Source organism: Notamacropus eugenii, chromosome 5 (genome assembly GCF_028372415.1).
Source record: "Notamacropus eugenii isolate mMacEug1 chromosome 5, mMacEug1.pri_v2, whole genome shotgun sequence".
In the NCBI taxonomy this organism is placed as follows: Eukaryota; Metazoa; Chordata; class Mammalia; order Diprotodontia; family Macropodidae; genus Notamacropus; species Notamacropus eugenii.
The window spans coordinates 226978131-226991537 of NC_092876.1; the positions used below are offsets into that span (position 1 = coordinate 226978131).

The 13407-nt window shown below is 34.9% G+C and overlaps 1 protein-coding gene across 1 annotated transcript in view; it reads right to left on the bottom strand.

Annotated features, from left to right (window-relative positions):
* Positions 1-13407, bottom strand: part of SCN9A (sodium voltage-gated channel alpha subunit 9) — a 190472-nt gene that overhangs the window by 37601 nt on the left and 139464 nt on the right. The window contains exon 18 of the mRNA XM_072612196.1: positions 9009-9129. Coding sequence (XP_072468297.1) covers positions 9009-9129 — 121 coding nt within the window. The remainder of the gene's footprint in view (positions 1-9008; positions 9130-13407) is intronic.

A 13407-nucleotide genomic window follows, 5' to 3' on the forward strand; every position in this document is an offset into this window, starting at 1 on the left:
GTTAGCAAGTATCTGAGGGCAGATTTGAACTCATGAAGATGAGTTGTCCTGACTGCAGACTGGTACTTTATTCACTGTGCCACCTACCTGCCACCCTTCCTTCCATTAACCTGCTTACTTTACCTATTTAACACATGTCAACATTTAGAGTTCAGTAGATTTAAGTCGCATGTTTAAGTCAGGCCTAATGACACCTTTGTTAGTATAGCTGTATAGCTATAGGTCCTTGGGATTTTACACAAGGGGCTGTATAAAATACAGAAATGTCCATCTGTAAAGAGATACAGGATAAGATTAGAGAGTTTCATGAATTCTAACGCAAGGTCTCAGGATGAGACATCCACTACCTTATTAAAAGCTAAGGGAACCTGACATTTGGGAATTGAAGGAAATAACAACTTATCTCTCTATCAGTTCAAAACCGAAAGTCCAAAACTAGATTTAGAAGTGGGAGAATCATTAGGAATGTCACAGCTCACATGGGAAGCTGAGAAATAGCTGTAAGCTTCCACTATACTGGGCTTCTGCTTGCTTCTTGGACCTGCATGCCCCAGCTGCTGGGATCCACTATAAGATGCACAAGTGGAATCAGTAGTGGATACAAAACTAAAGAACTTTTAAGGACTGGCAGAACATGTCCCTTTGTTGGAAATGTCCGAGGATCAAGTTTCAGTAGTTGTGCTCTTATTTCTTTCGGGGAGATCCAGGGGGACAGTCAAAGGTACCCCTTTGAATTCATTTCAATAAATTAGGCTTCATATACCTTTTTTTTTTTTTTGTTTGCATGGAATGTCTTTTATTATCCTGGTATGGCCAAGGGATTATCACTAAATAACCCATTTTGAGATCATTTGCTGTTAAATAGTTGGGGGGGTGGGTGGAGACAGGTGAAGCTGATCTTCCAATACACCTATTTCCCAACCCTCAATTCAAGAGCTGCCAAAATAATCTTCCTAAACCATAGGTCTAACCATGTCACTTCACTGCTCAAAAATCTTCAGTGACTCCATTTTACCTAGGATAAAATAAAATCTGTAATACTCGCAATTATATCTTGCAAGCAAGAAGTTGGTCTTAGCATACTAGAGATTAACAAGTATACATTTCCCCCAGTCTCTTGGGTAGGGGATATGAGCCAAGAGAGTAAAATATCTCTCAAAGTAAAGTGGGTCCTATGGGTCTTGAACGTCTCTGTCAAAAAGGTATACCCAAATATTTAATTATAACTCTAGACATATTTCCTTCTATGAATTCTAGAAAAATTACAAAGGCAATGGAAAAAGTAAATAAGAGGGGTTATTAGTGTATATATGTGTATATATATATATACACACACACACACACACACATATATATACATATATATATTACTTAAATGAAATCAACCATAGGTAAGATGAACAAGAAAGGGCAATTCTAAAACCAATATGTCATTATTTTCTTCTAAAAATATAGCATAATTGAAAACATATTTATTTAAACAATATCATGAGATTAAAAAAAACCATAGCAACCAGTCAATATTGAAAAGCAACCTTAAGTCAGAGATTCTGTCTACCAGGGCATGTATAGAGATGGGAAGAAAATACGATTAGAACCTGTTATAATATCTTAGCTTTTGGTACTTATCACAATTCTACTTAAATATGAAAATAGCTCATGAGTAGGGTTCATTGTGTTTACTTTACATATAATTCCCATAGAAGAAAATCATTATGTTGATTAATTTGAAAAAAAATATATTTATTTCCTTGACAGGCAATGTGATAGACATCTAGACCTGGAGTCAGGAAGAAGAAATCTTCCCTCAGAAACTAGTGATGTGATCATGGCCAGGTAATTTACCTCTCAGAATGCTGGGTAACTTTAAGAACAACTATAGTAAGTGCTATATTGATCTTGATCTGAATATAAGATCTTACACAGGTATAATTGCAAGACCTTGAAGTATTGTTGGGATTAAAAGGGAGAGAAAATACTTGATCCTATAATCAAGACACATACACAACTCTGTGCTTTTTCCCCTCTCTTATACATATCAAAATTAGAAAAAGTAAGAAAACTTTTCATATGAAGATGACTCAGATACTGCCCTCTGGGTTTATTTCACTTTAGAGAGTTTCATTCTCTCCTCATGGGACCAGAATGCTCCGCCACTTGGCTGATCTATAGACAAAAGTTAATCCTAAGAGAATCTGAACCTACCTGGTTAGCAATGCTATCACACCTCCTTTTATAAAAACCTATTAAATAAATGTAAACATATCAGAGAGCCACTCAAACACTTTAATGAGTACCAAAGAGAAAAACTATTTCTCATGGGTGGCTTCATTAGGTTGCTCTGATGATATATTGCATAATGGCTATCTCATCTTTCATCATTTTTAACTAAAGATCTCAGATTTTTAAAAATGCTCTAATAATGTGTTTATCATTTTAAAAAATTACACAAAAGCTTAAACCAAAATAGAGAACTATTGATTGGTTCAGCACTTTAAAAAATATTTCAAGATTTTCTAAACTCATATTTAGAAATTTTTTCTTTAAAAAAAACTTTTTCAAATCCAGTGATTATAAACAAACCCAATCATTAAATATTGAATTATTCAAATTAATCTTAGTATGAAAAGTTAATGGGTATTAAAAATGATTTAGGAAGTAGAAGCAAATCATTTTGATTAGCATTAGCTTCCCAACATGCAGTCATAAAATTTATGTGCTGTTAATACAGTTGAATTAGGGTGCAAAATGCTTTACATCAAAATGTAATGTCATAATTTACCTAAAACCACCCTAAAAACAATAAAGCATTTGGAAAATGCCAAGGGTTATTATCCAAGACCTTTCATGTGCCAGGTATTTAATAAAATTTTTTTGCATCTGAATTTATTCAATCATTTGGTAACAAAAAATGTCCATGTCCTTACTGATTTGCCTTATCAATAATGTTATTTTATGTTCATATGTCATTTAAACAAAATGATGAATGATGCAAATATTCTGCTTCAATTATAGACATGAATGTTGTAATCATAGCTGTAGAAGCTGGCAAAAAAAAGGAGATGTTAATGCTAGCAATGGTGGGTGAAAGAACTAGGTTGAAAGTACTGATTAGAAGTATAAGAGTATATGTCTACAGAGAAGAACCATGAGAAAGAGTTGACAGAAGAAATCAGTAAAATTAGGAATTATGTAATAAAAGGATATGTCACATAGTTTCAGCATAGCTCAGATGCTATAACATCCATGAAGTCTTTCCTGAGCTCATCAATGTAAGTGCTCACTGCATTATCAAACTAACACAATCTTTGGTAGCCAATTGAACTTTTAAAATAATTACAATTATTTGAGTAATATATCTTCTTTCCCTGTAAGGTTCATAAAAGCAGAGACTGCATATTAGTGATAGTACTATAGTACTTTAAAAATGTACTTTAAATAACAGTATTCATGAAATGTTTGTTGAATAAATGAGGTTGACATGAAAGAAGTGATGTTTCCTGGAAATAAAAGTAAGTGTACATCAGTGAATGTCAGGAGGAAGTTAGGATTAAATAGATGGTAGAAATATCTTTGTTAAGTAATGGGCAAAATGAATGATCCCACCTGTGCTCAATGGAGAACAATGAACGTTCTTTGAGTAGACAGGCCTTCCCCTTTGGACCACACATAGGTGGCTTCTGTTCCTCTCTTATTCCCCACAGATTATATGCTCCAAGAGGACAAGAACAATTATTATGTGCACCTTCTCTACCTAAATTGCTAAAATCAACATGCCTTTGTCAGTTTTAATTCAGCTTGACACCTTTGGAGTATTTGAACAATGTGCTTTTCAGGACCACTCCTGGGTTTATCTTAAATACTATCCTCTTTGGTTTCAATGATACTGTTTAATTTGTTTTTTCCTCTGCTCTGGACCTTCCGCAGACTATTTTGTTAGAACATCACCCATTTTCTGCTCCTTGTCCTAAACTGTGGGCATACCCCAAGGCTCTGTTCTGGCTCCAGTTCTTTTTTCTCTCTACAATTTCTTTAGGTTACCCCATCACTAATAATGGGTCAAAATGATCAATTAACAAACATTTATTAACCTCATACTCCTTACTAGGTTAGGCCCTGGAGATTCAAAGACAAAGATGAAACAACTCTTCTCTTCAAGGAGATTTTATTAGAGGAAAAATATGTCCACAAATAAAGAAAGGTTAAGGGAGGGAATGCTAACAGTTATGCTGATAAGAAAAGGATTCTTGCAAAAAGGAGCTCTTGAAGCAGTCCTTAAAGGGAGCTAGGGATTCTCAGAGTTGATGATAAAGAATGACTTCTTTCCAGTCATGGTGGTGGTGGGGTGAGTGGGGAGGGGAAGGTAGCTCGTGAAAAGACTACATATGGAACTCCATGTAAAGTGATCATCTGACAGGCCAGTTGGTCTGGGATGTAAAATTCATAGAAGAGAGTAAATGGCCTTAATTGTCCAACAGAGGATCTTATAGTTTATTTTAGTGTGATTTGAATTTTTTGAGCACAGGAACATCACTTAGGCAGCAGAGGGAAGAATAGATTGAAGAGGGAAGAAACTGGTATCTGGGAGGCCAATTATCAGTTCAACAGTCTAGGAAAGGGGTGATGAAGGCCTGGACCATAGTGATTGTGTTGTGTGTAAAGAGAAGTTGACAGATATGAGAGATGTTGAAGGGTTTGATTCCAGAAGTAACTAACTAGATATAGGGAATGCAGGAGAATAAAAAATCAAGAATGACTCTGAAATTATGAACTTGGGTGGCTGGAAGTCTGGTAGCACTATAAACATAAACAGGGAAGTTAGGAACTGGGACTGGTCTGGAGGGAATAATAGTTATGTCTTGGATTTGTAGCTGAAATGGGATAAGAGCTCAAAAGAGAGCCTAGGGCTAGATAAATGTCTCAGAGTCCTTGTAAATGTAAGCAAAGTGGGATTTTTTGTGTGTTTTCCTTTTGGGAGTTTAGTTTTCCAGGCTCAGGATAAATTGTGAACATCTGAAGGATTGATGTCTTTTGAACAGCTGTTTTGAGTCAGTTTGAGTAGGTTTTGTGTCTATTGGCTCTGAGTCAGTCAGGGCCCAAGTCTTTGTTATATATTCCGGGAGCTTGGCATCTTGCTTTGGGGGCTTGCTTATGAGGAGGACCTTTTGATTCCCTGGACGGGTGTCTTTGTAGCTGTTTGTTAAGAACCTTCTGTCTATTCAGATGTTGGTACTCTCCTGGTCTGGTGGTGTATGTAGGTGTAACAGTAATTTAAATGGGGATACCTTTCATGTTCATTAACAGGCCCATGGGTCCCATGGAACCTGTGGTGGGAGGAGTTTGCTGAATGGGTAGAACAGGAAGAGGTGGAGCTAGAGCAGAGCTGAGAGATAAATTGGTCAGAGTCTAGTCATAACTAGGAAGGATACAGGTAAGCAGGTGGCTGGCTAGTGCGAGTGATTTTGTGATTGTTTGTGATTTTGTCTAAGGGACCCTGCTTGTGATTTGTTTAATGAAGCTGGTTTGTGGGAAACCTAGAAGGGGGAAGGCTTGGGGATGGTGTTGTCCTCTGCATTGTTATTGTGTATAGATTTTTGTTACTATGATGGATTTGGCTTTCTGGTGTCTGAATAAATATTTTAGTTCTGTCTTCCATGTGGTGAGTCTGTGACATTTTGCAATTCAGAACTGCATCAGGGTATTCATAGCCACTGTAGGCACTGTGAATATTGCATTGGTGCTACAGTAGGTGGTTGTATTACTTTGTTCAGACAGTTGGAGCCCTGTCTGTTGAATCTCTGTGCTAATTTCTCTGCTTGGATTTTCTATATTCACTTCTTTCTAATTAAAGTAAGATTGTTGACCCCTTTAAAGTTGTCTTTCCTTTAGAAAATCAGATCAAAGAACCTGTGCTAGCAGCCCACTCTGTGAGCTAGTGTGGTTGCTAATACAATCCTCTCCATACATATAATGGCTAAATGCAAGAAAGATGATGGGATCACCAAGAGGGAAGATGGTGTGAGCCTTGCTGTTACACCCATGATTTGGAGAATGATAAGGTTCAGCAGGTCAGGGAGAATGAGACCCAAGAAGGAGTAGTGTCAAAAACTACATACAACTTATCCATACAAGATAAAATAGCCAGGACAAGAGCTCTGAGAACACATCCATCCTTTTTGTTAACAGTAGACAAACTACAAAAGTAGGAAGTGACATGTTATAAATCAAAAATTATTCAATTAGATAAATTTAGTTTAACAGTTTTCAGAGAAGTTGCTCTGTAGGGGAGTTCATCTGGAGACTTCTTAGAAGTCATTTGTTGTATCAAAATAATTTTATCAATTTTTTTGTTATATTTTTATTTTATTTCATCAATATATTTTAGAAATGGAAAAATGCAATGAGAAGAATAATCCCCCAAGTAACTCTTCCCTCTTATCTACTGAGCTCAGCTCCTCTGCAGTCTAACCTCACTTCCAATCATTCTTCTTAAACTGTACACTTCCAGGTTTCTAGTGACCTCTTCATTACCAATTCTAATAGCCTTTTCTCAGGCTGCTGTTCTATCCTTTCGGTAGGGTCTGATTCTTCATGATCCCCTTCAGGGTTTTCTTGGCAGAGACACTGGAATGATTTGCCATTTCCTTCTCCAGCTCATTTCACAGATGACAAAACTGAGGCAAACAGGGTTAAGTGACTTGTCCAGGGTAGTAAGTGTCTGATGCTGAATTTGAACTCAGGTCTTCCTGACACCAAGCCTGGTGCTGTATCCACTGCACCACCTAGCTTCCCTTCTAATCAGAGGAACTAGGAGCAAATCTCAGTTTTCCTATTTAATCACCTTGTGATGCTGAACACATCACTTTAGACTGAGTTTACTCTCATTTGTAAAGCAATAGGGCTGGGTCACTTTCACATCTAAGTGGTTTTCTGATTCTTTCTTCCCTACTCAGTCTCACTGGTTCATTTCATAGGTACCACAGTTGACAAGAAATATAATTGAATTCTGAACCCAGTTCTTTAGACTAAAAATCTAGCTGTATTTCATTAGAGTAGGAGCTATGTTGTTTTTCAGCTTTCTATCTTCAATGTCTATCTGAAACATTCAACCTGATAGGCAATTAAAAATGAAATGACCTAAACTAGGTGATAAAGTTTAGCAATGTAGTCTTGTAATTATTGGGGGGTATGTTCCTATTGGAAATTAAAGTGGTATTATCCCACGTAAGGCAGCTCAAATCAATCATTTTAACTACTCAGGAAATTTAGACATTTTATAATAACTTGCATATATCATTGTCTTCCAATTATTTTGCTACTATATAAGTATCCTAAAAAACACATGGAGTAGGCAAGGTAATAAATGAATCTGACTTTTTCTATATTATGCTTCTATGTTAGCTCAAATGAGAAAATATTTATAACATTCATATTCAATCTATATCTTCAAACTAGATGATTCTTGAGAATTAGTCATATTATTGGAATTCATACTGGTTGGAAGCCAATGGAAATAATGCAGTGAATTCCAATAATATGACCACTTCCCAGAATTCATTATTTTACGCTAATCAGAGCCTCTTTTTATGGGGTATTTGAAAGCTTACAAAGTACTTTATGATAGTTAGGTGGCACAGTGGATAAGAGCTCTGGACCTGGAGTCAGTAAGACACATTACTAGCTGTGTAACTCTAGGAAAGTCACTTTACCCTGTTTCCCTCAGTTCGTCATCTGTAAAATGAACAACCATTCCAGTGTCTTTGCCAAGAAAACCCCATTGAAGTAACAGTCAGACATGACTGAAAAATGACCTATAAAATACTTTTCATACATTCTCTTATTTGAACCCTGTGAAAAGCATATTTCAGGAATTATTAACAGATGAGAAAACCAAGGCTCAGATATATTACCGGACATCATAATAACAGGTATTACATGTTTGTGTCTGTATCTGAACTCACATCTTTCTGACTCAAGTTTTCTCTCTATTCACTATGCTCTACTTCCATGCTCTAAGCTAGTATCCAAGTTTGTTAGAGGAATGAAATCAAAGTCCAACAGCACATTTTGAGAAGTGTGAAACACAATAGAGATCATCTGACCACAATCTTTGTTTTTCTTCACAGACTTGCTAATCCAATTATAACTTCTGAGGGAAGTGGGGAAGGAAAGTGCTACCTTGGAAGGTAATTTAGTAGATAAAAGACTTCAAGCTTAAGTATTACCCCTGATCCACATTAGCCTTGGGCAGCTAGGTGCCAAGGTGGCTAGAGCACTGGGCTTAGAAGCAGGAAGACTCATTTTTCTGAGTTCAAATCTGGCCTCAGATACTCATGTCATTTAACCCCGTTTTCCTCAGTTCCACATCTGTAAAATGACTGGAGAAGGAAATAAATGACAAATCACTCCAGTAATCTTTGCTAAGAAAAACCACCAAAGAACATCATACTAGCCTTTTCACCATGGTTTAAGGAAGTTAACATCCCAGAGCCCCAAACAACTCTGTAATACTCCAAAGCAAACCTGTAGGGATGAAATCTTTTCAAAAATGAAGTCATAGGGATCCTCCCCTCAGAGTGCCCATCTCTCAGCTAATGGGTCTGGTTAACCACAGGTTTTAGATGACTTGGTAAAAAACAACCAAAACCTGTCCAATATTTAATTACTCTTTTCCTGTATGGGTGAAGCAGAATCATTCTTTTTCAAGGAAATTCTTTTCTCCAAGCTACTGTTTCATAAATAAATGCTGTTAGTCAACAAGTGAGGGGCATGTTGTGTAAGGCTAATGTGAGAGTGTGAATGAAAATAGCACCTGGAAAGGTCACTCACTGCTCATGCTCTAGGGATGCGATTTTAATTAGGATTCCTGCTCATGCTATGACCCAGCCTTCATTTCCAGGTACTAGAATGCTTTGAAACAAAAAAATCTCATCCACAACATCATTTTTAAAATGATGTCTATTAACAGTTGCCAAATTACCATGAACAGGTGTTAGTTTTCCTCTTACCATCTGTAAAACAGGCCTCTGGCTCATCTGAATTTTCAGGCTCTGCCACTGCTTCTTCTCCATCCTCGGGGATAGCATTATCAATTGTGCTGCCTTCAGAGGAGCTAGATTGGTGTACTCGCTAAAAACAAAAAAACAAACAAAAAACCCAGCCACAAAAAAAAAAATTTAGAATTAATTTAGCAAAGTACCTTTAGAATTGCATTCTAAGAAGCATGCAACACATTATGCAAAACACAACAATATTGCGGCCACAGAAATGTATGAGCACACACATTAAGGTTTAGAAACCTTGCAATGTGTCATTGCTTCATCTTTGTATCCACATCCTGGTGTGGTTTCTATTTTTGTTGATGAACGTTGTAAAAAAAAATACATTTAAAAAGTAGTAATGATTTTATTTGTTAACATTACCTTCAAAGAGATAAGTAACTTTTTTGATACTAGCACTATACTATCTGTATTGTGGTATGGCATTTAAGTCCATTGTCTTACCGTGATTTATTTTTCATTGCATTTAAAAAAGCAACAGGAAATATTTTAGGATCATCAAGATTGTAAAATCCATAGCATTTCACCAGTTGTCATACTACCTCTATCTCTTTTAACTGAAAATTCAATTCATTTTGATCATCTGGTGATAAGTAAAGGCATTTTAAATAGTTAAGAAGGAAAAAAAATAGAGCAGAAGAAAGCAAGAGAAAATTCCAACAATTTATAATTCCTCCTTCTTTGATGTAAAGGGCATGTATAATAGGACCACATAAAATATATGTTTTAAAAATAGCATTAAATCAGAATTCAAAAAATCAATTAAATTTTCTCTTCCAATATCATCTATCTGATCCACAAAATTTGAAAACATTTACACAAAGTCAAGACACTACACTAAATTGATTATCACATGTGAACTCTGCAGTAAAGATTCAGTGAAATCAAGCATAATAGACTTACATATGAGAATAATGAACTTAATTTCCTTATGGTCATAAAATTAATTCTAAGATAAAGAGACAGTTTATTTTTTCTATCACTTATATTATGCCTAAACTTCAATCAACATTAAAAAACCCACCTTTTGTTATAAATAACATATATTAGCAAGGATAGAAAACTTAAAATATAATTTTATAATTTAGACTTTATATAAGGAAGAGCAGCAGCTACTTCATTTCATATTTATTTGCTCATACATGTATGAACATTTTAAAAGTACCAGCAAATGTGGGACATTAAAATAATCTAGTGAAATTATAACTAATTTCTAGAGCATCTCAAATCAAGTGTTAACTGTGACTCTGAAACAGAATTAGAAAAACTCTTTACATTAGCTGAACCTAATCTGCATTTTAATATTTGCCATAAAGTTGCAATTTTTTATTTCTTTATGGTTTTTAGGTCAGTTGCATATACTACATTAAATGACAGTAGTTGTAAGTACATATTTTGTCTGGACTATTACAATCTTGTTATCACAGAGTATGACATCAGTAAAAACTACACAGATAAAATCCTGTATGAGGAAGGAATGATGTAAGCAGATATAGTCCTCATAAAATTACAATGTTCAGAAGAACAGTTGTAGTAGTACTCATCATTTTATAATAGGCATTAGAGGCATTATTCCCACTGGGTGGTTGTACTTTGGTTTGGGAAATCAATAACAGGAGTTTAACATGTTGTAGGAATCCATAATTTAGAAGCAAATAAAAATCTAGGAATCTAGGAGCTACATGAATGAATATTCAGGAATACTCAAATTGATTGGGTTTAGAGAAAAAAAAATTCTCTTTCCAAAAGATTTGGGGAACCAAGCAAAAGCAAGTAGTCAACAGTCAACAATCAGTTAAGTGCCTTCAATAAGGCAAGCACTGCGCCAAATGCTGGGGATTTTTAAAAATATAATAGAACAGAACCTAATTTTTGTCTGTATTAGTAACAAAAATAATTTTTGACATGTATATACATACATATACATATGATTTTTTTCTGTAGAACCATGACTGTGCAAAGAAATCAATTACTATACATTCCATAGTGAAGCAAATTGCCATAGGCATGTGAGATATCTGTATGTTGGGACTAACTTATATCTTTCCTAAACCTAAGGCCATTAGACCTTGAAAATATGCTATCAAATGGGTCACAGCAGGGAAGACTTGTTCACAGCACAAGTATGAACACAGATATACATAGACATGCAGGTGAATATATGTATATAAAGACAGACAGATAGACAGGTAGCTAGATAGACAGACAGACACATATAACCAATCATATACATATGCCATTAAACCAGAGGTTCTTAACCTGGGGTCAATAAACTTGTGTTTTTAGTATTTTTGGTAACTGTATTTCAAGGTATATGGTTTCTTTTGTAATAATATGTATTTTATTTAATGCATTTAAAAATATAATTCTGAGGATTCCACCGGCTTCATGAGGATATAAAATAGGTATAAAAAACAAACAAAAAAGGTTAAGAATCCCTGATGCTAAACACTATGCAGCTTAAATATTTTTTTTTCACATTTGAGATATACAGATATTTTTTTAAATGGAGGAAATGTTGGATGCTGAATTTGACTTGAGTAATTTAAAGGTAGTTTTACGAATTCTTCTTGCCCGTCTCATAAATGTCATCAAATATAACATATCCTAAGTAAGATAATTAATCAATAGAATAAAATATATTTCTTTTCAGGTATTGTCCACATTAAAAAAAATCCATTTTTTTGAGTCTTTTGATTATTTTAATCATTTACAATAAGAATTCCTTTCACTCTGAGCTGATAGCAGTCAGGACTATTCATTAATACTACTTACTGGAGGAAAACTAAATTTCCCAAATTCAAAATTACTAGTAATGAGAACGCATCATACACAGCACTGATTCTGTTAAAAGTCACCTTTTAAATAGATAATTCTCCTCACTTTGCTAAAGTCAACAAAAAATTACTAACTTCACCAAATGCATATCTACTGTTGTAATACATTAAAATATGTAGAACTATGAATATTACATAAAGAAAAAGGAACTATTTATTCTGCTGTTCCTAATCCTATCTTTTTTAGTAGCCACTATTTTGTTATACCTGTGTTATAAAATATACTTATAATGAATAATCAACTTATTTTTACACAGTAAAGAAGTTAATCCTGTACATGACATTAAATATTAAATATGTGCATCTTGGTTACACTCATGTAGTAGTTTGATCACCAATAACTATGAAGACAGGAAGGGAACAAGCATTCATTAAGTACCTATGCACCAGGCACTGTTCTAAGTGCCTTACAAACATTATCCCATATGATCTAGATCAATTAAGAAAGAAAAGAAAGGTATCTTTTTACATAAAAAGTAAAACATGTAGTAATGAATCTAGGTTCATATCCTAGCTCTAATTGGTACCTGTTAGTTTCCTTATTTTTAAAACTGTGGGATTCAGCTACTTAATCTCTAGTTTTATTTTTTCAGTTCCAAATCTATTATCATGTGGTTCAATCACTTATTAGGAAGCATAAACGAGAATCACCAGGGATAAGAAGGTATGGAGGGATCTCAATATATATGAATGCAGTAAGTGATCGTAGAAATTAAATCACAGGTGCAACGTGCCAAAGCATTAGTGGAAAATCACACTCAAATGAAGCTATTTTCCCCCCACAAAAGACTTCTGATGCTTCATCTGGGTATAGGGCTAACTTGGAGTTTTCCAAGACCATGCCAGCAGAGTACTACTGGCAGGCTCTATCAAGATGGATAGGCCGTTAGTCTGGGCATGGTGACAGACAATGTCTGTTATCTGAAGATGAGTGTAGCTAATTTCAGAAAAGCTCATCAGAGGAAGGTTGGTCCCCAAGAAGATAATTTTTTAATTATGCTAATCTATTTAACAAATAAAATATAAAATAGCCCTCAGCTCTATTTAATTTTCTTCACTTAAATTACTTTAAAATCACTTTTCTTCACTCTAGGCAGTTAGAATGGCAGAGTGGAAAAGAGTGAAAATAATGCTAAGAATATCACACTGATTTAAGTACTGGTACAAGGTATACAATCTTGGCCAATGGTTAAGTTATTGCTGGAGAAACTAAAACATTTCCACATTGACACAGAAATGGTCTGTTGCACCAAAACTCAGTTGAATTGGCCATGACTGGAGGACAGCTCTACAAGTCACTCTTGTACAATGAATAAAAATGGGAATCAGAAAATAACTCAGTGAAATATGATAGACTGAAATATAAGGGGGAAACGACAGTAAAAACAGAGTAATCACATAAAGACACAAGAAATGTAATGAACTTAGCACAGGCAAAGTAGAGTCAAAATTCAATTATTTAAATAGTAATCTGAGTTGTAAAATAAAGGGAGGGAATCACGTGGATACAA